The following is a 26,002-nucleotide window of genomic DNA, read 5'->3' as shown; positions in this document are numbered from 1 at the left end:
AGACACTAAGCTAAGATGCTGCACATGGTAAACATAATACCTGCTGAACATCACCATGTTAACATGCTGACAGTAGCATTCAGCTTTTAGCATTTAGCACTAGGGTGTCTAAGTACAGCCTCACAGGGGGGGCTAGCATGAGAGCAAATTCCTTCTGTTTCTGATTCCTTACATTTTTATGTTTTTATCATCAGTTTCCATTTGCAGAAATCCTTTGATGCATTTATTCTTTTAAAGAGTTTCTGATGCACTGATAGAAAACACGACTAAAAGGGAAAGAACTGAGGCAAATGATGACGCGTGCTGCAGAGATGCTGCGCCTCGTTGCAGAAAGGAAATGCACGGGCCTTCTTTGTTTTACAGTAGATACTTATGGGAAGTACCTTCAGTGCGAGAGTACAATTAAGCAGCAGACTCGCTTTTGGTTTCACTGTTTTCTCTCATTTTATTGGAGGCGGAAGGTAAGACACACATTTCACTTTAGTTTTCTCACAGACCTGGCCACCCTTCAGTATCTACAAAGTACTTCCTGTTCCTTCTCGAAAGCAAGAGCTACATCCATCGTACATGTTAGAAACAGTTATTTAAAAAAAAACAAAATGGAAATAAAAATGTACAACATACACTTGATATATATAATATAATTTTTGCTCTTTTTTTTACAGAGGTAAAAATACTAAGCGTAAAAAATGGGTCTAATTCATTACAGGGAGTCGTTTCTTTAATTTTTCAATTTAAATACACAAGGAGATAAAGAGGATGCGTTCAGGCACTTGTAAATGGCTCTGACATGAGAGAACACACTCAAACACCAGACGAGACGGAGAAAGAAAAGACTTAACGCTCACACACACACACGCTGACAGACACACACACTGACAGACACACACACACGCACACACTGTCCAATCTGATTGGCCCTGTCCCTGGTGCATCCCATCATCGAAGGATCTGATTCTACTGGATAGGTCTTACTACTTGATAGCATATTCAGCTGATCCCAGTGGCTTCGGATCAAGGAGCAGGAGAGGGGAAAGGGATGTGGGTTAAAAACACACACGCGCACACACACACACTCAAACACACACACCAAGGACGCACTGGTACAGGACAGGATGTATGAAACAGACACAACCAGGGAAGGAAAAAGGACATCCTCAGGCATTCTGCATTTCAACTACAGTAAGTGACATTTCCTTGGCAAAACAATCAGGGATGGATGTTTGTTTCCAGGATTTCAGCTGTTTTTCGGACTCCCGTTCTTTTCCAATGGGACCTCGCTGATGTCCTGCTTCTCTTTCGTATTTTTAAAAGCTTATTGTGTTCCCAGTCACATCCCCAATGCTGCGGTCGACCGGGCTGAGACAAAGCTTAAAGCACCCAGACGGTTTACCGGTTTAGTGTTGCGCTGTCGGTGCGAGGCCGGCCGGCTGAAGTGTCACTCAGATGGCGGCGTTTTTGTTTTCTTCCCCCACCTGAATGTGTACACACGCCCACCGTGACCCTGAATGACCGGACTTCAACTGTTTCTACCTCATTTCAGTCGAGCCCAACGCCTGACTCTTCGTGGGCACGACAGTGTGCCAAATCTGGCGAGGAGGCAACAAAAGCGCGGCAGGACAGAAGGACAGCGCACGCCAGTCACATGTAACTGGGCTCAGCGAGACGTCTCTCATGTTCATCTCCCATTTACACAAAAATAATCTGGCCTTAAAGGAACAGTTTGATACTTTGGGAAATACTCGCGTGATGAGAGCCAAAGGTAAAATAAAAGAAAGCAAAGAAACAGGCGGAGATTCCAGGAAGTCGCTGGGAGGCTAGGAAATGGTTCCTCCTGTAACCTGCGTGAAAACACAACTTGTTGTTTTTACACTTCAGATTTTGAACAGATTAAAGGACAATATGCTGTTTCAGTGAGCTTCAGGGGTGCTGATAGGTGGATTTTGTTTCCTTTAGATGGAGCCTAGCAAGATTTCCCTGCTTCCAGTGTTCATGCTAAGCTAAGCTAAGTGCCTCCGGGCTGCGGGTTGGCTTCATCTAACACACATAACTCATACCTCCTAGCGAAATATTTCCCAAAGTGTCCCGTTAATCCCTTTACAACTCAACAACGACATGTTCTTTCATCAATGTGAGGCTCGCTGCATTGCTGCAGTGACTTTGTACATGTCAAAAAGCAGAAAAAGGTTTTATACTAATTTTCACCAGAAATGAGATTTTAAAACGTGCATTGCTGCGGAGAAATATGAGGTTTTAAATCATTTTAAACACAATTCTTAGCTAATTTCACTCAAATCACCAGTTTTGGATTTGCTGTTCCACATACGTGACTGGTGGGCTCCACTAACGCTTAAAGAGGGGAGCTGATTGTACATCGCAAGCACACTTGATGAGAACCTTTTTAAGAGTTGCTTTTCATTACAAAAATAGTTTCCACTAAGTTTAAAAGAGTCATGGAGAGGCTGATTGCTTGGAGCTGTAACCACGCTCACGCTTTTCATTCGAGCAGACATCTTCGGAGGGATGGGGGTGACGCTCGGAGCGACGCTCCACATTTTAAGGCATAACGGGCACCGACTCCGACGGCATCTCTGATTGATTTTTCAGTTCTTCACGTGACACTGCTGAGTGAGCTTCTGCAGAGAGCGAGGAACAACAAGCCAAAAAACTGACTGGATAGTTTCCTGGTTTAGGCGAGAGTTCAGGCACTGTTTGAAATAACGTGAAAGGAGCAGGGAGACGGACGCTCGAGTGTCGAAGCGTGACGCGAAGCACCGCCCCATTGCGTGAGTAAATCACAACCCAGCATCCTTTTGCTGGTAGATCAATTCAGTGAGAAAATAAATAGGATAAAAACACGAATCTTTGGGCTATTAGAAGATTAAGATGAGTACCACGTTTGTTTCAGTGAACAAAGATGTCGAAGGTGGAGAGCTATGTAGACTATATACATGAGCTTTACTATAAGCTGCAGTACAGACAACAAAAGGCCTCTGCGCACGCTGGAAGCAGGCACATGTACTATCCACACACACACACACACACACACACGAACATACACACACTCGCACACACACGCAAAGAGGTGTAGTGTCTGATTTCTCTTGTAGCTGGAGTTGAGCGGGCCTGATATTGGAATAGAATATAAACAAAATGGCCACGCGTACATCAAAAGAGAGAGAAAAAACCAGAACAAAGAAACAATTCAAGTTCTTTGACGCCGAGTCAGTGTACAAAGTATAAAGTACCTGCATATGTGATACATGACATATAGGTCAGCTATAAAAAAAAAGGCCCCCTGAAAAAGAGTGCTCTCTCACCAGAAACAGAGCATGAAATGGCCACGCGGAGAGCTGAGAGAACTGTCTGCCGTAAGGGGGAGCTTATCTTCCCAGGCCGTTCAGAAAATGCACCAACTGTTTTTTTTTTTTGGCTTATTTCAGTGTCTGGAATTTGTAGAGAAACCCAGAGAAACCAAGGCAAGAGAGCGAGCAGCCGTGACCACTTGTCCCCTCTGTGTATTTCCCCATCCTTCCCTTTCCCTGTGCTTGCGTTGGGTTTTTGCGGTTTCCTCCGAGAGGCCGCTCAGCTCAGGGCCTTGTGTCGGCCCCCGCAGCAGCCGCACCTGAGCCCCGCCCGGTGGCAAGCGTGGAGAGGCGGGTAGAGGCAGAGGCAGGGCGCCACCAGAGACAGGCCGAGCAGAGCTAGCCAGCGCGAGCCGAGCCGGCCTCCCCCGCTGCCCTCGGCCCCGTCGCAGGAGCAGGGGTCCGAGTAGTCCCCCTCTGGGTCTGACATGCAGTGGTAGAGCATTGTGTCTGCCAGCCACATGCAGCTGACCCGCCGGATGCACGCCCGCACAGGGTCTGGCGCGTCCTGGCACCGGCCTCTCCGGTTGTCGGAGACGTAAAAGGCCTCGCCGCAGTGCTCGCACTGAGCGCGCTCCACCCCGTCCTCCTTCCGCCCCTTTCCCCCATTGGTGGACGGGGAGGAGCTCGGGAGGAAGGAGCGGGGCTGGGAGCACACCACAGAGGAGAAGCCTTGGCGATACGAGCTGCCGTGGCCCTTACTGACCAAGGGTCCGAGGGCGGGGTCAGAGTCTGAGGGCGACAGGGCCGGTGCCAGCGGGTAGGAGTAGTCGTCCTTCTGCGCCTCCGTCTTGGCAAAGTGGACGTAGGACTCAGAGTCGTCCATTTGGATGAATTTGTCACGCACAGTGGCGTGGCGGTAGTCCTCGTAGCCCGTGAGCCAGGAGCGATCCGACGGCCGTCCGTGATGACGCTTGGTGGTTCGCTCCCAGCTGCGCTCCCGAGGGTTGATCCGGACGATTTCCTCGTCCTCCTGGAAGGTGACATGACGGGGAAGCCGAGACAACGGCTGAGGAGAGAGACAGAGTGAAACTTAAACCCTGCTGGCAGTGAACAAACCAACTGTGTGTTCAGATGAGCTGTCAACCGTGAATTTTATTTCAAAATCATGACAAACAGGTCTCAGAGCACCCGGTCCTGCACTCTGGACATTCACTGTCTCACCTGGTCCAAGAAGTAGTGGTCTGAGAGCCGGTAGGGGTCGTGGAGGTCATGGCGATGTCCCAGCATGCACTTGTGTCTCTGCGGAAGGGGCGAGGACTCGAGCGGCTGCAGAGAGCTCTCCAGTTTCTGGGAGGAGTTGGATGAGCTGTCTGTGGTGTTCTGAGGGGACAAACAAACACAGGATGCGGGCTGAAAGCTGCGCTCCCATTGGATGCACCAAACAAACAGCGAGTACAGGAGGACGCCACGATTGGACAAACAAAAACAGGAAGCCTCGGCGCAGCTCTGATTGGAAAACAGGAAGTGTGAGCTCTGTTTTTTGAGCCGCTGTGGATCAGTGCGTGCGAGTCCAACTATTATTAACAACATCCACCTTAAAACATCCACCGCAGCCACGAAGAAAAGCTCTGCGGCAACCATCAAACCGAAAATTAAATCAGGTTTAAAATTCAATCAGCCACTTACACAGGTGGAGAAAATATGTTTCTATGGTGATCCCATCTATTTAGAACATTTCTGGTTAATAAGGTTACCGTATTTGGCATTTGGAGAGGCGAGGTGGTCAAGTAAGCCCAACAGTTATTGTTCGCTGTGTTAGCATGTGCAGGAAGACCTGTGACGGACTTCATCTGACCCGGCGACATCATTTAGTTTACCCTCAGTGATGGAAGGGTGAAACATACATAAAAACAGAAGCAGTGTTAAATCCTCACATTACAGAAGTTGGATGAATCTCACTTTCTACACATTCCACCTTTCCTTCACGCTTTTCCACCGCTGTGTGTTTGTGTGTGTGTGTGTGTGTGAACACTTTCCTGTCCCCTTTCCGCTAAAGGCTGTCAGGGCTCCGCTCCAACTCAAACCTTGGCCAGACACTAGACAGCCGGGCCGCTGCCGTGCAGCCTCAGACGGACAGATTTCAGACAGGCACGCTGGGGGCAGAGCAATGCACCAGCTGACAGGCCGGGCATGAGGTCTCATCGCCTGTGCACTTAGAGATATTCCTGATGTGGCTGAAAGGGGTGCAGGTGTTTTTGTGTGAGAAGACGATCTGGCTTGATCGTTTCAGGACCGCGATGAGTGGACCGTCTGAGATACGCTGAGCTCACGGGCTCTTTTGTAACTCAATGATAGCTTGTTCTGTTAAAAAAAAGAAGCTATGTTTCAAAATCACTTGCTGCGTTTGTTTGATTTCCCTTTGAGTTTCGCATGGCTCGTCCCCAGAAGTCGACAGAGCCACAGAAACTTGTATCAAAGGTCAACAAGCTTGTCCGCCAAAGAAAAGTTTGGCCATGGCTGAATTTTACACGGTCATCTTTGGCCAGCGGCTCGCAGCAGCGATGAGACGTCTGTGCTTCCTTCTTTCCATCATGATGTGATTTCATTCCATAAAAAAACAATTCCACCTGACAAGCTCAGAAAGGATGAGATGCTCCACTCCATCTCTGCAAATGTTCCCACTTCTCTTCAACACTTGACAGACACAAAATGAAAATGCCCCAGAAACTGGTAGCACATGCCGGCTATGGATGGTCGGGTTGGTGGTTCGAACCCCCGTCTTCATGCACAAGTGTTGAAGTGTCCTTGAGCAAGACGCCGAACCCCAGATTGCTCGCAATGTACAGTATGCCTCTGATGAAACAAGACTCCGCAGCCATGCAAGCAGCTTTGTGAGGCTGTACTTAGACACGCTGCTTTGAGTCAAATGCTAACGCTAGCATGGCAACAGAGCCTTTTTGAAGCTAACATTTGCTAAATAGCACAAAGTACAGCTGAGACTGGTGGGGATGTCATTATTTTTGCTGGGATTTGATCATGAACCATGAAGTATTTTGCATATTGACATTTCAACCTGATGATAGAACACCAAAGTGATTAAAGTGAATTCAACCAGAGGAGGCTCGAGCATGTTCCCAAAAAAAAGTTTTTGGGACTGTGGTTGAACAGGAAAAGTCAGGGGGATCAATCATCCGAGGACCATGAATGTCTCCAGTTAATCCCAAACCATGTCATCCAATTAGCTCCATCCAACAGTCTGGACCAAAGCGGTGGACCGACGTCCCTGAAAAGGTTCGTCAAGGTGCTGAGTCCAACCAAACAACAGAAAATGGTTACATCCATCATTGGGGTCAGTGGGGAGCTCTTAATTCTATACCTGCCAATTAAGTCTCAAATGAATTGAAATCTTTGTAATTTGCTGTCCAACCTACAATCAATCCAAACAGAACTACTGTATGCTTGACACGAGTCACTGACCGGTAAAACGCCACTCCAGAAATCAAACTTTATGAAACTGACTAAATTTTAACCTCACGTGTCAAAATCTGGCCCTCCAACCAGCCTAAAACCAACGCTATAAATTATTTGCCAGAGTTATATGACCCAGATCTGGTGTGTGTGTGTGTGTGTGTGTGTGTGTGTGTGTGTGTGTGTGTGTCTGTCTGTCTGTCTGTCTGTCTGCTGAAGCTATCCCTATTATATCCTGCTCCCCACATGGATACCGCCATGCTGAGAATTTCCCCCAGCTTTCTTACAAAGCCCTCAGAGCAGCCGGCCAAAAATAACATAACATGCTGCCTCCGCTCCGGGCCCCGCCCCCCTGGAGAAGACATTACCGGGGGAGGAGCCGATACGGTTAAAAACCAGTCCGGCTCTGGCCTCCACGGCTGCGACTAATTCAAAACACAGACCAGACTTTCTGCTGCGAGCTCAAACTGCACAAGAGGACGGAGAGCCGGAGAGGAGTTGAGGGGGAGAGTTTATATTTCTGGACATCCTCCCTCTATATATTCTGGCCCAAGGCTGGACAGAGGGCATTTCAAGTTATTTTCTGACACAAAACATGTCCCGACTCAAAGCTCGGGAGGATTCATCCTTCAACAGGCCCGTCTCGCTCTCCTGGGATGAGCCCAGAATTGCTTCAATAGCTTTCACTCCCCCTGTTGTGAATGAGCCAAAATAGAGACAGAGCGAGGAGACGTGCTGAAGGGAGGGACAGAGGAAGGGTTGGGTTAAGTTTAGGTTTGGCGAACGAGGAATAATTTCGGGAAGTATGTCCATCCCAGCTCACCCCAGCTCCGCTGCCCCCCCCCACCATACTCCCCCGTCCTCCCAAAGGCTGTAAATCTGCTGCAGCATTTCCCCTGTCCACGACAGCTCGCCTCGCAAACTCTGCCGCCAGCGCTAACTTTAGGAAAGGTCATTAGCACGGGCGGAGCGAGCAGAACCGAACCCATCAACATGTCCCGTGCATGTGGTTGTAGAGACGTTGTTAAGGTGTGTGTGTTTTGAGGATCGAGGACCATCAGGTGGAGGAGAGCAGAAATGAGAAGACATACAGAGAAAAATGGACACCAAGCTGACAGGCTTGGCGTTGCTTGGTTGGCCCGTTGCTGATCATCGCCCAAACTTTTTCCTGTGAGTCCGGCACAGTTTGCGGTACCCGGGGTTTAACATGCTAACAGCTGTGGAGAGTAGAGTTCTGTACAGCCCTAAAACTGACACTCAAACCGCATCTGCATCAAAACTGAGACCAAAAGCCACAATCTTGCTTCATCTAATGCATAACCACACACGTGCAAAGGTCTGGCGATGCTTTCAATCTTCCCACGGGGCATTGTATGGGAGCAGATGACTGACGCATTCAAAGAGAGAAATTATTTTTTTCCTTCTCCCACAAGCAGAACACCTTGCACCGACTACACCTGTGCAAAGGTAAGCTTCACAGTGCTAACTCCACCTGTATCAGACACGTATAATGAGACAGCTTAAACACAGACTGAAAAATGCCAGGCTCCAGTTTGTTTGGCCTTTCCTCTGTGGTTTTTGGATTACAAATGGAGACGACAGGCCAGTAATTCCCCACATGCAGGAGAAGAATGTATGTGCAGGTCTGCTGGCTGTTTTTATTTACTGCTATGTGTTTTAATATGAGCTTCTATGGAGCTTTAACTGAAATGGAACAGCTGAGTCTCATTTTGAGCGAATCTGGAAGCTTTTTAAGCAACAATCCCAAGAACTTGCCTTGGATTTGTAGCACTGAAAGCTTTCCTGAAAACCCGATGCTCCATTTCAGGAATTGCTCCACCCTCTGACAGCGCTGTACCCTCCCCTCCACCCCTCCTCATGTGTTTGTATGTGTCTCTGTGGTGGCTGTACACTCCCAGCAGAGCACCTATTAGTCTTGGCCCATACAGACAGCTCGAGTCAAAGATGAACCACGAGGCACTTCCTCTCGTAAATCACCGGCCCGCACTAAGCTGGGAAACAGCTGCTAGCTGCTAGTTTGGTGGCGACTCTCTTTTTCAACTGGGAGGGTGGAGAGGGCGGGCGAAGGAGGAGGGAGCGGGTCACCAGGAGAGAGCGAGGTGGTGGGATACAGGAAGTGACCTTGTGACCCTGCCTGCTGCTCCTGGTGTCAAGTTACAGAGTGGGGGGAGGGGGTTGTTCATGCTAACTTAAGGCAGAGAGGCTGTGACACACAAACACACACACGGTTCTTGTACTATGGCAGGTATATGTGACCGGGGTGGGGTGGGGTGGGGGGTGTCTGGAGCGAAGCCTGGAGTTCAAACACACACTTTGTTCTAAATGTTCTGAATGTTGTTTGATAAAACAAAGACTTGAGATTTTTGGATGCAGAAGACTCCTTTGGGGTTTTGGCTGAGTAGCCGATCAGAGTGTACCAGAACCAGCAGTACATCTTTTCAATGACGACTCTGAAAAGCTGATTAGATACAGACTGGAGATGCTGAACTGGTAGAAACTGAGCCACAGACTGGAAGGACTGCAACCACCAAGACAACATTCACTGGAGTCTGTACCTTAACAGGACTGAACCAGGAAAATGTGTTGTTTAAGGTGCCAAGTGGACATGTGACTCAAATAGTCCCAATCAAATTTAGATGAATTCAACTTTATGCAGCTGTTTTGATGCACAGGAGCGACAGCCTGGAGACAACCAACCACATTAATTTTGATTCCCTCTGGGAAACAGAAGCACTGAGCTGTTTTCTAGCTGAACTAAAGTGCAGAAAAGTGAAAACTGAATGAAAGAAAAGTTAATTATTGCCATCCACTTGAATGAGAAAACCTTCTTGAGTGTGTCATCTGAGTTAATGTCCTTCAGACTACGTTATTTCACCCTGTTTCATCAGATGAAGCACACAGATGAGGATGTGAACGTAGGAAACATGCTTACAGTAAAGACGTCGTCGTCACCCAGTTCGCCCTCGTTCTGGAGTGCTGTAGAGGAGGTGGTGGAGCCTGCAGAGAGGGAAACAGGATCAGCCTTTAACTCATCCCAACACCTCGCTGAGACTCGGAACAAGACGACACATTGACGGCAGCCGAGCAGATGTTACAGTGGTAGAGGAACATCTGGGAGTCCTATGTGTCGTCACTCAGGTCAAATAAACCTCAGTGAGTTTAAAGCTCCATGCAGATTTTCAGTGGAGCTGAAGAATTCACTCATTTCTCTTTCTACCTTTGAAAGCTGTTGCTGATATTCTGCTGTGACTGAAAACAGCACACAGCTTTGTGATTTGAACACAGCTCCCCTGTCAGGAGTCTGAGTCCAGTCTGAGTCTGCTGATGAACACGTCTCAGTAGTTGTAAGGCAGCACAGCGTACCTTCAGCCAGGTCCTCGATGGCTTTCCGTACCCCCCTGTCGAACGCTCTGGCGTCAGCTGGACTCTGGAAGGACAGGCCACACTTCCTGTCCTCCACCTTCCAATGGTGAAACGTGGGCGTTGCTATGGTGTACACGAGGTCCTTCCTCAGCGGACAGTCCAGGATCACCTGTTCATGCAACACATATCAGCCGAACGTTCTGCATCTTATCCTTAAAGGAAGTTTGCCGTGCCTTCGTTAATGTTCGTGTTTTACCTGTTTGTCTCGCAGCCGCTCCCCACGGATGAGGAACTGGGAAAAGCTGGAGGCCGGCACGGGTGCAAGCTCTGGGGGCAGGAGGCGGCACACCCCAACCCTGGTGAGAGCTCCGCCGTCCTGGGCCAGCCAGCCGCCGCTCGAGTCGTCCCGCGTCATCACCACCGCTTTTACACGCACGATGTAGCTGTCACTGCGTAGAGAGACGGGAATAATCATTTCTCTATGCTCACTATATGGAGACAGCGATGACGCACATGAATCTGTGATAACGTCATTTTTTTGGAGGCAGAAAACACCTTGAAACTTTAAAGCAATGAATTAAATCATTCCACCTCTTTATGGAAAAACCAAGCCTCTGAATGAACACAGCCTGACACATGTTCCTGCCCCTCTTCAAAGGTTTGTTATCTATCACTGCCATGTTCATCGCTGTGCACAGCTAAATGCAGGCGTTGCCTCGTCTAAAATGCCACCAGCAGCATTTCATCTGCAAGAGTATTTTGCCAAACTGGATACTGTATCTCGTTTCCATGTAACTCTACTTCAAAATACTTTGCATCAGCTACATTCTTCACTTCAAGATGACTGTGAGTGATGGCAGTCAACACGTCAGCTGAAAATGAAAGTGTTAAGAGGAGCACAGGAGCTTTCAATCTACATTCAGGAGCATTTCACAACCTCAGCAAAGATCTGCACCACCTTCTGACTGCGTGGTACACTTAAACCTTTCGATTCTGTTGCATTGTCAGCTGGTTAAATAAACAGCTGAATTGATAATCTGGTGAAGTTTTTATCTTGTTACAGCATGGTACAGTTTGATTTGCATCAGTGAAGATGTCAGTTTCAGAGAAAGAACCACTCCCTTCCACAGGAAAACACAAAAAAAAACAATAAAAATCCCTCCTCAGGCAGCGAGTACTGGCTCATCCCGGCCTCGACTTGTAAACAACTGACTATCCTGCAAACTCGATCTAGTCTTAATTTTTCTGGCGAGAGTCTCAAAGTGTGTTAATGCCGCAGCAGTTTATTATAGAGCTGGATTCACACGGCGGCAGAATGTTTGAGGGCGTCTCAAGTCACGACTTTGCCTGGTCCTCGCTGTGCTGAGGTGGGCGGTGTTGCACCAGGACAAGTCAGCGTACACACACACACACACACACACACACACACACACACGCACACACACGCGCACACACGCGCACACACGCTTTAATAAAAATGTAGCTTTGTGTTGTATTTTCTTTGGCAGTGCTCAAAACTTCCTCAGGAAGCGAATTTCAACATGAGACGATGATTCAATCAGAAAGTCAGAAAGTGAATCGATGACAATTCTGATCAGTGATTTGAGGGTTATTCTGGAAAATAAGATTAAACATCAGAAAAACGTATTATTATAAGTGCCATGTATTTCATAGAAGCGGCTGTTGTTCAGTCGTCTACTAATTAAATTGATCATGAGACGAGATGAGTCATAGTCTGCCTGGCTCACCATCTCAGCTGGACATTTTCCTGGTTTGACCCTGCGATTATTTGTGAAAATGTCTCTCATTGAAGCATCCAGCAGCCGAGTATATAATAATGTATTTTAAATTTATAATTGTAATGTCCCGGTTCAGTAGCTTCCAGGGACCTTTGCTGAATGTCTAATAAAGACAGTGTTAAAATAATACATTACCAAGACCCTTATCCCTTAAAATGTGAACAGTGTGTGTTTCTCCACCTCAAGTCCATCCATCCATTATCTATACCGCCTATCCCTTTCGGGGTTGCGGGGGGCTGGAGCCTATCCCAGCTACAATGGGCGAGAGGCGGGGTACACCCTGAACCGGTCGCCAGCCGATTGCAGGGCCACATGCAAAGACAGACAAACATCCACACTCACACTCACACCTACGGACAATTTAGAGTCATCAATTAACCTAATGAGCATGTTTTTGGTCTGTGGGAGGAAGCCGGAGTGCCCGGAGAGAACCCACGCATACACGGGAAGAACATGCAAACTTCACACAGAAAGGCCCCGCCTGACCCGGGGATCGAACCGGCAACCTTCTTGCTGTGAGGCACGCGCACTACCTGCTGCGCCACCGTGCGGCCCCCACCTCAAGTCGTCACAGAAATAATAAATCTGGGTCACCGTTTGTGACACTACTTTAGAAATGTGTGGATTTGCTTCTTTTCTCTGTTTTATATTGCTGTAAATGTCTTTGGGGTTTGGGCTTCGGACTAAACAAGCAATCTGAAGTTGTTAACTTGGGCTCTGGTGGGCATTTTTCACCATTTTCTGTCATTTTATAGACTAATTATTATCACTTCATAAAAAATAACAGATGAATTGATAATGAAAATGACCATTAGTTGCAGCTCTGTTAGCAGCTCGACTCCACACAATTATCACCTCGACTGCAGCAGCCTTATTCCAGCTGCGCACCAGTTAGCGCGTGTGCATGCAACAGAGGAAAAACCAGCTGAGATCAGACAGACGTCACACGAGCTGACAGATAGTGGCGCTCCAGTTTGGTCTATATAGCAGAACAACACAATGCACGACAAAAACTCCCTCCGCAGTCGATTGAGTCGTCAGTGACTTCTAACGTGAGACAGTACAATGGAGGCTGAACGCTAAAACACAAGACATTCTCAAGCACTAGCATGACAGCCACCACCCTCACAGGGACACAATGAGCACGGTCACAATCCACATGAATGATCTGACAATAACAGGATGTACCTCTGTGTATTCCGTCGATGCTGTGCCCTGTGTGTGTGTGTGTGTGTGTGTGTGTGTGTCGGTGTCGGTGTGTGTGTGTGTGTGTGCGTGTGTCGGTGTGTGTTGGCAGGATGAAGATGAAGAGTGAGAGGGGGGAGAAAGAGAGGCCGAGTGGGAGTGAATGAGAAGGGGCTGTTATATAATTAGCTTACAGACAGTCCCCGGGATTTGATACACACACACACATACAGACACACACACACACTCATGCACGCACGCACACAGGTGGCAAAACTGGTTCACCAGCTCCCGCCCACACACATTCATAAAAGTGACTGAATGACAGACTGACTGAGTGATAGCAGACAAACAGCTCGTACAGAACAGCAGCTATAGATTCACCCACAAGCCCTGCGCTTTCATGTAAACACACACGCACACACACACACCTAAAATAAACACTTCCACTGAATGCACTTCACCAGATGAGACTTTCCCATTCAGATATTAAAGGTTTCTTGTGTTAATGCATTAAAGACACAAGCGCCAAAAACCCACTTCGGTGAGTATTTTCAAACATTTGACATCAAATTAAGTCATTAGAGATCCAATATTTGCTGACACACAATAACAGAGTGGAGGTTTGGTGATAGCCCACAGGAAGGCGGCTGGTATCATCTCATTTGTCATGTCAAACCACAAAATATGGAGGCAAACAGTCTTTCAGGTTCTACTTTGCCGCGAGGGAAACTTGAATGGCAAAAAAAGGAGATTATAGAAATGCAAAACTGCAAAGTCTGTGATCTGTTTTTATTTCTAAGATTTCATGATCTTGGGGGGTCAGGCTAGCAAACTAGCTTACCTTATAGCTGCTAGCTAGAGGCTACAGTGCCTCTGCTAATGCTAGCTAGGCTTGGTAACAAGCTTTTTTATAGCAATTAAGTTATTCTATGGCTGCTGTTCAGTGTTTTCTGGGTAGCAGCGTGCTACATTTCTGGATTTGCACCATTTTTCAACCTCGTATTGAAATCAAAATGGATTCAAAGAGTAGATTTGAATCTGACTAATGGTGCAAAATTGGGGCTAGTTGTTCAGATAAATTACCCTCATAATCTCCCTCGCTGTGTGCGTGTGTGCGTGCGTGCGTGCGTGTGTGTGTGTGTATACTGTATTGTGTTTGGATGATGTTGGCGTTAGCAAGGTTTGCTAACCACTTGGCCTTATCTGACAACAAATATTGTAACAAGAGACCACTAAACAGACGCTGTACTCCTGTTTGAACACAGTTTGTACTGAATATCGGTTTTGTGCAGGTGAACGTCGGCCTGCTGTATTTTGCATGGTGAAACAATAAACCAGTCACATTATTTCTCCCTCTGGAGCCGCTTTGACACTGAAAAAACTTGGTGTGAAAATCCAAATTGCTGCTTTTATACCAAAGTACCGCAGCGGTTTAACATGACTCGAACACATGTACGACACATTCACATATGGAACCACACATCCAGTCCACCCACATACAGAAATAACACCAAATTCTGTGCTATATAAGCACATGTGCTTCAAGACACACGACACCGGCTATCAGCTCTCTGAGATGAACTTGTCACATTTTGGGCTGTCTTGTGACCCATGTACAGCACCCCGTCTGCCGACAGGCCCTGTAATCTGTGGTTGGAACACACAGACAGCCACAACCAGCAGCAACGCGCTACTTTAATACACTTGGGAGTGACCACACATTCTGGCACAAATACACACACAGACACACACACATACATTTGGGAGCTGTGAATCTAATTCTGTCCCCACGAATGCAGCACGAGGTAGCAATGCTGAAAAAGGAGCGTGGCGCCCACTTTAAGAAAAGATTATAAATACACTATTTATAATCACCTGTTTGTGTGGATTTCACACACGCCGACTTCATCCTTATACACACTTTTCCCAAACATTGCTTCATATTTGACCAAAAATAAGGCCCAGGTGATTTTACAATGATCACACACTCAGGCCGTGCCATGTTCACGGGCTGCACGGACTTTTCAGTCTCTTTAAGGAGGTGTGAGGATGGAAAGTGTTCAAATGTGGAGCCATGACTCAGTTTAGAAGGAAGACAGGGTGGAAGTCAACACCTTGCTGATAAGGAAAGAGCAGGTAACTCATACATCACATCCTTTTCAGAGCTGCTGCCATCTGGTCAAAGGTGCTGGGTGTGTCTTGCTACTACTTAAACAGGCACTAAACTAAAGCTGTCAGCCAAACTTCTTCCTCTATAACACAATATACTGTTGCCTGCTGATGGTCAGCGACTTGTGAGTGTTCTTAATGTGTCTTGCTGCCAGCTGACATCGTCCCACCATGACCCTCAAGCTCCTCCATCTACTGAAAGCACCATTCAGTATAATAATATAAAGTTTGAGTTCCAATATTGTGGCAGCACCAAATTCAACAGCCTGGCAAGCAAACATATCAGCAGTTTCATCGAGCACACTGCAGCCATTACCTTCTCCCACAGATGTATGTGCCCTACCTCCATGTTCACAGCCACTTGTACTGGTGGAAAGAAAGGTGCTCCTTACTTTGGGTACAACTCTGCACTATTAATTATACATGCTTCTGGCCACTTGGGGGCACTGATATATTACCACCTTGTAAAATTGATGCGACTAACGTGTTAGCAAACATCCAGCAGACACAGAGCAACAGAAGCATTCATTTGGACTCGTGTCTGAGGTCAGTTTGCAAACACAAGTCCAAGATTCACTTTCCTTTAAGCTCTGTTTTGGCCTCCACCGACTCCTGAGGGACATATCTCACTATTAAGTTCACTAGCTAGTTATTAACTTTGTCAGTCTGCTCTTGCTGGTGCTGGGCTGGTGGCGAACAGTGGACTTCTAGAGCTTGTTCACTGAAAACAGCTTAAAAAAAAAAACAACAACACTGATAAGAGCTGAAAGACACAATAAAGCTCCGGAGAGCTGAGAAGAAGTCAAGTGATAATTCACTATGAGTTCATCATTACTAGCTTTGATTAAAGCTGCTTTAACAAGATCTAGCCAGAATTTAAGAGACAAAACATTCAAGTTTTTGTTCTGTGGTCTTTCTTTATCTTGGCAGAAACAATATGAGCAAACACCCACTGTCTAACAGAACTTAACTAACTTTAACTTGTCTCCCTTTGCTGCGTCAATGAAGTACAAACAATTCTACTTCATTGGTCTTCCTGGTTCCTGTGTTTCACACATTTACTGCAGCACTGCTGTGTTTGAAGCATCGATTCTATACTCTTCATTTCCATGCCCGGTCCACACCTTGCAACCACGTCAGCGCCATAATGAGGAAATGAACTGTGGGTGGAGTGCACATCTGTAGGTTCCCTGAACTCTTCAGTTCCATTCGTTCATTTTATTTGCCTGTGTCAGCATCTTCTGTCCGAATTCACTATCAAAACACTGCAAAGTAATTGCTGGAAAGAATAACTTTTTAAATACATTCATATACTATTAGAGCAGCTACTTAGTGAGCTGGACCCTGCTAATACCTGACGCGGTCTGTGTGAAACAATACTGCAATAAAACAGTAAAGGGGGCGGGGAAGCGGTCCGGTTATCAGGTCTGGAATCCAGCTCATGTGTGACAGATAAAAGGGCCACTGAGGGCAGCCCAGCCATGTGTGATAAGGGCGGCTATACTTCCTCTGATAAGACATGACTGGCCGCGCCTCTGCCCGATCAACAGAACCACACACACAGACACACACACACCCCTGCACAGGGCCTGTCCCTGTCTGTGGGTGGACACACACACACACACACACACACACACACACACACACACACACACACACACACACACACACACACACACACACACACACACACACACACACACACACACACACACACACACACACACACATGCCCTGTCTGCAGATATCAGGAAGTGACTGGAAGGTGCTCGATCAGGACTGTTCTTCAGACTATTAGCATATATACGGCCTTACTTCTTTTTTTTTTTTAACTTGTATTGCCCACATTATTCATTTAATCATTTCTAAAAAGCCTGTGAATTGTGATTTTTTTACCTTTCATTTGGATATCCTGCTGAAAAGTTACAACACTAAACAAACACACACCTACACATTCGAGGCTCGTGTACATCACATGCACATGAATGATTTGTTATTCCACATTTATTACAGTCGGTGCTGGATCCCTTACATACTGCAATTCTGTGGTGTTTTATATTAGTAGTCAATGTATTCCTGATTTAAATGGAGCTGGAGCTGATTTTCATGACATTTTAGTCACGTACTTGCCTGATATCAGACAGCTGTCCACTTGTTAGACTCTGTTTCCATCATAAGTCATGCATTGTCATGCCAAAATACTTCGAATAAATGCCTTCAAAGCAGGAGGCATTGGACGCTTTAGTACCATCAAAGCACTAAACTACCAAAAAGTATCATAATTGGTACTTTTAATTTAGATTTAGATCTTTTGATTTAGAACAGGCTCAACAGCAGCGTCTATTGTGAGAGGTCGCTATTGTTGTTATTGCTCATCCTCCGTGATTCTGGCGCACAGCTCAATAACGCCTGACAGCGGTCCTGCATGCAGCTCTGATTAGATCGAATGCTTCTACAACTGAGAAACCAGTTTTATGTCATGATGCCAGATGAATCAGGCACCTCACTGGAGTCGATTCAAAGGTCTGCAACCCGTCAAGCCGCATACAACATGAGGATTTAGCCAACAACATTGTGAAAATGAGGAGAATTTCATTCTAGCTTTCATATTTCATTTCAGAGTGAGGGGCGAGCGCGGCGGGGTGAGGCGAGTTCATTCACAACTATTGACGCTGGAGGCTCCTGGGGGGGAAATTTGATCGGCTTTCTGTCAATCAGCTGTAGTTACATGGAACGCTCACATGTCTGGGCAGCACAAGACTCAGGCTGCTGGTGTGAGTTTGAGTGTGTCAAAGAGGCCACCCAACCCACCAATCACAGTGCGCGTTCAGATGCATTCATGATTATTGCAGTGGGCGCCAAACAGCGTCACTGCAGTTAATCATTTTAAAACGGGTGAAAAAAATGCTGTCTGGGCAGATTGTTGTCAGCTCTGCAGTACAAAAACTTATTACATCAAAAATATTTCAAAAGGGAGGGAAACAAGTCTCAAAATGACACTGAATCAAGTCCAATCATGAATGACTAACTATACGGACAAAAAAATCAGGATATGTTTGGTCCGAAAACAAATGTGCAGATGTCTGGGGCCCAGTTGTGTTGTAGTTCCAGTACGTCATCCAACAGCCCCTCCAGCTCAGTCGCAGCAGAAACCATTCTGAAAATAAGCTGATTGGTCTAAACCTCTTAAAAGCCACCGAAAAGCCAACCAAGACCCTCTATAATGTCTCATATCCTCTTATACTGCGTTAGGCTTACCGCTCGGGGGGTCAAATGTAAGTGATAAGTAGTTTTCTAATTTCTAATCTCTCTGCATCTTTGATTGACATATGTCAAAACATCAACCGTGGTGTGTTTGATCAGGAAGACCTCGTTTACATAAACTGTCAGGTACCAAATGGTTTTTCTTGTAAATGGACGGCTCGTACTCCAGCTCCAGGGCACCAAACCAACTGAAAGTGATTTGCATAATGAACACTAGAAAGTCTGTTCGCTTAGGGCTTCCCTAGTCTAAATATTCTGGTATATTTACCACTACACATAACGGGCTACAATGTTTCCTGGTGCTATTTGTGGTTACTTTTAAATAGCCTGTAGTCTTTCTGCATTATGAGTTGTTGTAATTAGATGTTAACAAGAAAACATCCAGTTTCCAAGAAGCATTTGTCTGAAATAGCTTAAAATTACCATGAATCTGTGTATTTAAAGTCAATATGAGAGTATTGTTTGAAAGTGAGGCAACTTTTTCACAATTATAAACCCTTTCATGTAGGTGAGCTCACCAAAGATCTGTTGTATAAGAGTAATTAAACATAAACCAGGACTGGGGGGGCTGAGACTGACTTGTATGTTGGACGAATAAACTCTTTAACCTGCACAGCAAAACAGTTTCACATACTGTCAAGTCATCAGACATAAACCCGCTGAACATTCAAAAATGTCCTACAAAATGATCACCTTTCCTTTAGATGTCATGTCTGGAGAAGAACTGGGATTGGTGGAAGTAGATAAGCTCAATCAAAAAAGCCACTGGCCCCTCTCATCTCGTGTCTTTTTGGACAGATCGGAGAGGATAATTAACCCGAGCGTCCTGGTTACTGCAGAAGCGAAAGTTCACCGAGTTCATTCACTGACGAGCTGAAAAGAATCTGAGTCTTCAATAACCACCAGGGAAAACACCCTGAATGAACTGAATAAAAACTCAAGCTATTATAATCTTGGTCATCCAGTCAGCTGATGAGCAGAGATTAGTAAAGAAAAAAAAAAAAAACAGGCAAACAATCCGCATTCATTGTTTGGTCTCCAGATATAAACAGCTCGGGCCATTATATAAAGGCTCCGGATAGCAACCAGTGATGAGCTGCTCTGTAAAACACAGGAAATACTGTGAACAAGGATCTGTTCCACATGATGTGTGTGTGTGTGTGTGTGTGTGTGTGTGTGTGTGTGTGTGTGTGTGTGTGTGTGTGTGTGTGTGTGCGTGCGTGTGTGTGTGTGGAGGGGCAGTACAGAGAGAGAGAAAAAAATGTAAAAGGTCTGCAAAGGAAGTTCATTTGTGAATGGAGCATGTATCAATATTCTCTTTGTGTGTGTGTATGAGAGTGTGCATTACATGTTTGTGCACTTGAGTGTGATATTTCTAAAATTACATATTACATATTATTATTTCTAAAATTACATATTAGGCTAATTGCTCTATCTGTGGGTCTGCACACTGAGCATCATCACACTTACATTTATCGAGATACAACAGACTGTTGCTTAAGATAATACTGGAAAAGGGCCGTGCCTATTTTATTTTGTAGTTTGCTTGTCATATTACTCTTATTTCTGCAGATTGTCATGTTTCCTTCTGTTCTTTCTCCGTGCCGTTTCCTCTTTTCTCTTTCATCTTTGAAATGATGTGATCTTTTGACCTTAAACGGACGACAGAAGTGTGTGTGTGAGCTGCTAAATAAGGCCATCTCTGTGTCTTGTTCCACTGTCTTATGAATAGTTACATTTATGTACCTTTTTTACAGTGTATGCATATACTGTACACATAAAACACATGTCAGCTCGCTGCAAATAGAGTCTGACAATAGGAACTATTTCAGCAGCCTAAAACATCAACAGGAAACATCAGGTTTCATGGTCAGTCCCTCAGAATAACCACAGAGCAGACAGACAGAAAGACCATTTTCTACACCACCAGCAGCCTCAATAAAGCAGCATGCAGTGCAGCTTCAACACATGTTGCATCTGATGTCTCACTTTGAGTACAAAAAAGCCCTCTGTTGCCTTTACTGCGATCCACATACATCAACAACTATACAACTTGTTGTTGTATTGTGGGAAATGTTGGTGAAAGAGGAAGCTGGTTGAAGGAAAATCTGTATAAAAGGAAAAGTATATTCCTTTCAATACACATCTAGTTTTATATGTCCGAGGAACCTAAAGCTGGGGTTATTCCTTTATCAAAACTGCTTCAGCAATATCTACAATTTAGTACAAGTTGTTCTGCCAAATCATGCATTGTATTGGTGAACTTTTCCACTGTCCCGAAATTCCACACCAGTCAAGATTATTATTGTCTCAATATCAAATGCTGCTAACGTAGAAAAATATATGTATGAGGAACAGAACAGTCCTGCTGAGGGAACATGCAGACCTGCTAACTCCTCACTGCTGTGTTTGCCAGTTGATGAGTGCTTTTTGTTCAGGGATGGATTATATTTCGTTGCTACGTTGACCTTAGCTGAATGTCACTGGGCATCTCCTGTCCAATACTGACTGTGCACATGCTGACCCTGCAGCAGCACACACCAGATCAATACATCCTCTGCTTGTGTTGTGACTCTACAGTGTGTGTGTGTGTGTGTGTGTGTGTGTGTGTGTGTGTGTGTGTGTGTGTGTGTGTGTGTGTGTGTGTGTGTGTGTCTGTGTGCAAGAGAGATCTTGTACTTCTATAAAAAGGCAATAAATGTCCTCTGAAGGACAGGGGCAACGAGGCACATCCTCCAAATTGCGGACATGATGGCTACGGTTATAGTTCAGGACATGCAGTTAACAAAAGGCCCTCACAAACAGAGCGCATGTGTGCGTGCCTCTAATCACATTGCCTCCTGATGGCAAAACTGACACATCAAATCTGATTACTTCACTGAGCAGGTGAGGCGTTCAAATGTGTGCATGTGACTCAGTCTCCATAGCATGCATGCATACAACTCCTCAAGAAGTAAGAGAGGTAGCAAAATATCTAATCTTTGACACCGGCTACATAACTAGAAAAAAGCTATACTACTGCACCTTTTAACCTGACACAAAGGGTACGAAGGTGTGGCTTTTATCTCCTGGCCGTGCCTTAATGCCATAATGGGCTATCATTTCTGATAAGAAAACCACAATACACAAACCAGCAGATAACTGCACATCGATTCAACTCTATCCAGTAATAAGACAATAAACACTTTTGTATGAAGCACCATGAAAGTACCAAAGGGTTACTATCATAATTTCACAGAGATTATTTTACATTTGCGGGGAACTCCAGTTGAAATTGTAACCGTAAAATGCAAAATGAATACCAGTAAATGTATCTTCAAAAAACTGGTCTGCTAAGAAATCATAGGCTTTTAACTGTTAGCTAGCCTAGCTAAGTGAGAGGAGCAGGCCAATGACAGAAGATTACGCTAAATGCATTCATATTTATGAATGAGCAAAGGTTTGATAAAAGTTTGTTGGCAGTTTAATTCAACAGTAAATAACTGTTGGCTAATAAAAATGAAAAGATAAGGAGAACATTTGAGTGAGAACTCCCAATGAAACTTCAGTTAACAAGACGAACAAGGCTCAGCGTAAGTATTTCAAATTTATATGCATTGCACTTTCGTGCAGCTAAAATGCATTGCTAACAAATGTCACTGAATTCTTGTACAAATACATTATCTGAGGACAAAAAGCGTTTGTTCTGTTCATTAAAAGGCCATTTTTGAGGACGTCGTGGGCGTGGCCCAATCGGGACATCAGGCGGTGAGAAAAGAACGACACATCATCACCATAGAAACGCTTCCCCGACCGGAAGTGATGGGCAGTTAAAAAGTCAGGGTTAACGCATCTGTTTGCTTTGAAATATATGACTCAGAACAAGGCCCTAAAGACATGTCTACTGTCATGGAGGCACACTGTGAGCGTTTGAGCAGTTTCAAAAGGTACAAGACACCTGAGACTGAATTCAGGTTAGTTTTAACAGCAGTTCTCCAGAGTTACGTGGCTGCAGCTAGCCCCAGTTTGCGCCTCTCGTGATTAGCATTACATTCTGCTAATTAGCATTACGGCTAACACATGACAGGCACCAACTGGGGTTCAGCGCCTTCCTCTGTCCCTGTCTGGCTGCCCGTGGGACACACAGGCAGAGTCTCTGTACGCCGGCTCAGTAGAGCCGTGTACGGCCGGCAGGCATGAATGGGGACGCGCTGAAGGTTAGAGGGCTTTTATGAATGAGCCGGCGTCACGCCACAGCAGCGCAAACATCCCCTACGGTGCCCTTCGCCCTTCCACCCCCGCCCGCCGACAGAGATCTGCAAGGCAGGCATTCCTACCGAGCACAGCCCCGTGTAGTCTGACAGGGAAGTTGTCGATATAGGCTAATGGAGTTAAAGGCAAACTGGGAGCCAATAATGTCATTCCGGCATGCCTGTTCCTATGTCTGCACATTTCCATTTAAGCCTTAAAGAGATTGATTTTGGCAGAGGCTCGCGTGCATTTAAAAGCACTATTATAATCTCCCTGTGGTTAAACCTGGTGGTCTATTCGTGTTGGTTTTAACAATAGCATTCACATAAGGACTATAAGCGCTCTGCCACCTGCCCGGTATTAAATGTAATTCACATTAAGCTTCGGTTCCGTCTCGGCCAAGCTAATTTTAAGCTTCAAGCGCTTCCATATAGGCCTGTGGGTGCCGTATAAACAGGTCTGTGGGCCTACACATTGTACGGCTCTATATTAGCTACATTTCGTAAGACGCAACAGCACGATCCACGGGTCAATCCGCCAAAGAGACACCGACAGACACGAGTCTGTGGGGCTCGAGTGGAGGAGAAACATACGCGTGTTTTTTCAGGGCAAGTCGTCGTTTACAGTCGGTATTTTTTTTATGAATGGAGCGCGGTAGGCTATGCAAATGAGGGCGATTGAGAAAGAGATGGCGGATGAGGCATATCGGATATCTCATATCCTGTGAGACTTCCCCCTTCGGTTGGTTGGGAGCAAACATACAGATGTCGCCAAATAACGAGGCGAAATTGGCTCTGTAAACGCCGTCGGGCTTTTGCTTTTTATTTAACTGAGCAACGCACAAACAAGAGGTGCGTGAGCTCGCTGCTGTTTGTGTATTTAGAAAAGGTGTAACTTCGGGGCGTGTTTGAGTTTCTAAGTTACGCTGCAACAGGGCCTGCTCTCTCGCTTCAGATCCTTTCAGAAAATGTTTCCGATCCACCCACGCTTATTCCCCTCCTCCTCCTACTCCTCTTCTTTCTCTCTTGCCTTCTCGAGACTAGTCTACACCAAGGTGGGGGCCCTAAAACCCCCTTCTACAGCACTGTCAATGCATTGCTTTACAGCAGCATCAAGCACCAAATCCCGTCGAGTGAATAACATGTAAAAAAAAGAGGCGACGCATACATGAAAGCCAGCTTTGTACGAGGAGTTTTTGGCTGCACATTCCACCAAGTTGCCCTGATCATCTCCAACCTGTAGGCACTGGGAGAAGCGAAAAAAGACATACGGACAGAGAAATCTTTGAGCCGTAGTACTTACTCGTTTGGGTGTGTTTCTTCTATCATTTTCTCGCTTCACCTCAGGTAATGTACCACGGCGGTTGCATACTTTTCGCTCGTCATTCTTTCTCCGCGGCTCCTCCGATTCTGTCTCCAATTCCGCATAAATCCCCCCTGCGCCTTTGTGCGAGTGTCGGCTCTTTGGCTTGCCTTCGACTGGCTGTGTCTTCTTTTCCACACTTTTCCCCTCTTTCCCCCCCACCCGGAGCCACCCAGTTTCTTCTGGATCGCAAATGCCCCTTTCCTATAACTTTAATACCCCATCGCCTTCAGTAGGTAACGTAGCCTATACAGACAGTTTAGTAGCCGAATCCAGCTCTTCTCTTCTCTCCCCCCCTCCCCAAACACACACACGCACGCACACACACGGACACGCAAGGCACACACTCCGTTTTTAAGTCCTAAGGCGCATGTTTTCACCGACGACTCCGGTTCCAGTTGTGCGTAAAAAGCGCGTCGTCGCTGTTGTTACTGAGGGGTGGCCCCGCTAGAGCCCCATCTCTCTCTACTCCATGTTGGATTGCAGGCAGCCGAGCTGCTCCAACGACGCCGGGGGAGGGAGGAGGGGGAGGGAGAGAGGGGAAGGAGGAGGAGGAGGGGGTGCAGGGCGGAAGCGGTGACGTCGGTCTACATTTTGGTGGAGGGCCCACGATGGCTGCAAGCCGTAGGGGCCTTTGATAAATGACCCCCCCCGGCCCCTCTCCGGATCCACGATTTCAAATCCGGACATGTCACCTTTGTTCTCCAATAAAAATCCAATAAGTGCCTGTCGGGATATTACAGATATTCCATAGGAAATTGAAAACACCGCACTGAGGCGATCACTGAAAAGTCGCTGCTCAGAGCATTAGGCAGATTATAGATTATTTATTAGTTATATATCACAGAAAATCGCAGAGTCAGTGCATGGAGTTGGTTATCAAAACCATTTGGCTCATAAAACAGTACAGATTGAATTATCATTGTATTGAATGTCTGTAAGAAAGAACAAGGTTTCCGTCTTAAACTCCAGGTGCATGTCTGATGAAACAAAAAAGATTAAAGGGATTTTCCGGTTAATCTTGTCAACTTTTTACCACCGTATCTGTGACAGACTCCCAGGTAATCCATAGCAGCTGTGTGCAGTCTTTGAGAGGTAAACTGGTCTGCGGATTTAGCTTTTTAACACCTATTGATCTCCTGAAGTGTGTGGAAGTTAGATGATTAGCCACTTTTGTTTTCGCTGAGTGCTGCCAGATTTGTGTTCCTGCTGCAAACAGTCGCCAGCATTGTTTTCAGGTTCATGCCTGGGCGAAAAATCAGCAAGTCTTAATGTAAAACTGTGGTCCTGTAGCGCCCTCAGGTGGTGCTTCACACACCCTACATGCTTGGAGTAAAGGTTTTGACCAATCTATCTTTATTTTTATTTTTTTTTATTCTTACAAAAATATCATTGTACTGCAGTCCTTTGGTTTTTGCAGTGGCGCCAGTAATTTCTATTTTTAAAATACAAACTAGCACATATCATTCTAGTAGTTGTTATTAGTCTAATAAAGGTTATGATATGATAATATACATCCCACCTGTTAGAGCTTAAGGTTTACACTCTGTTACCACAACAGTGTTGATTAGGCATTCAACTGCAAGAAGATAAAGGAGATTAGAGAGAAGCTCAGCACATTGTGATTGTGGCATCTCATTAAGGAGCAACTGAGTGGATCCTAGATTCAAAAGCATCCTTCACAGCTGGAGTCACAGTCTGTCAGAATACTTCAAATTCAATGCCAGACCTGATAGTTGGTTTGGACATTTATTGTATATCTTTAAAGCAGTTCAAGGGAACAATCTTTACATAAAAACTGCTGCTCATTCACTGTATTTATTACAACGG

General features: G+C 45.8%; 1 protein-coding gene across 1 annotated transcript; it reads right to left on the bottom strand.

The window, feature by feature from the left end:
- Positions 1 to 428: 428 nt before the first annotated feature.
- LOC139341476 (sprouty-related, EVH1 domain-containing protein 2-like) lies at positions 429 to 24,680 on the bottom strand. The gene is made up of 6 exons (XM_070978026.1): positions 24,113 to 24,680; positions 10,417 to 10,609; positions 10,161 to 10,329; positions 9,730 to 9,794; positions 4,530 to 4,688; positions 429 to 4,374 (listed from the first exon to the last, which is right to left on the bottom strand). Exons 1-6 carry the CDS (start codon positions 24,136 to 24,138, stop codon positions 3,586 to 3,588), a joined length of 1,401 nt encoding a protein of 466 aa, XP_070834127.1. The 5' UTR covers positions 24,139 to 24,680; the 3' UTR covers positions 429 to 3,585.
- Between the last annotated feature and the right edge of the window lie 1,322 nt (positions 24,681 to 26,002).

The sequence above is a fragment of the Chaetodon trifascialis genome, chromosome 13 (genome assembly GCF_039877785.1).
Source record: "Chaetodon trifascialis isolate fChaTrf1 chromosome 13, fChaTrf1.hap1, whole genome shotgun sequence".
Lineage (NCBI taxonomy): Eukaryota > Metazoa > Chordata > Actinopteri > Chaetodontiformes > Chaetodontidae > Chaetodon > Chaetodon trifascialis.
The sequence above is the reverse complement of the archived record's forward strand: the minus strand, read 5'-3'. Positions and strand labels throughout refer to the sequence as shown.

What these genes read in the sequence shown, in the direction of transcription:
- LOC139341476 (XM_070978026.1), bottom strand. Translation starts at nt 24,138, where the DNA reads ATGATAGAAGAAACACACCCAAACGA. An exon ending in GAAGAAACACACCCAAACGA is followed by an intron (nt 10,610 to 24,112) that starts GTAAGTACTACG and finishes CTCTCTACGCAG; the next exon opens with TGACAGCTACATCGTGCGTG. An exon ending in AGCGGCTGCGAGACAAACAG is followed by an intron (nt 10,330 to 10,416) that starts GTAAAACACGAA and finishes TTGCATGAACAG; the next exon opens with GTGATCCTGGACTGTCCGCT.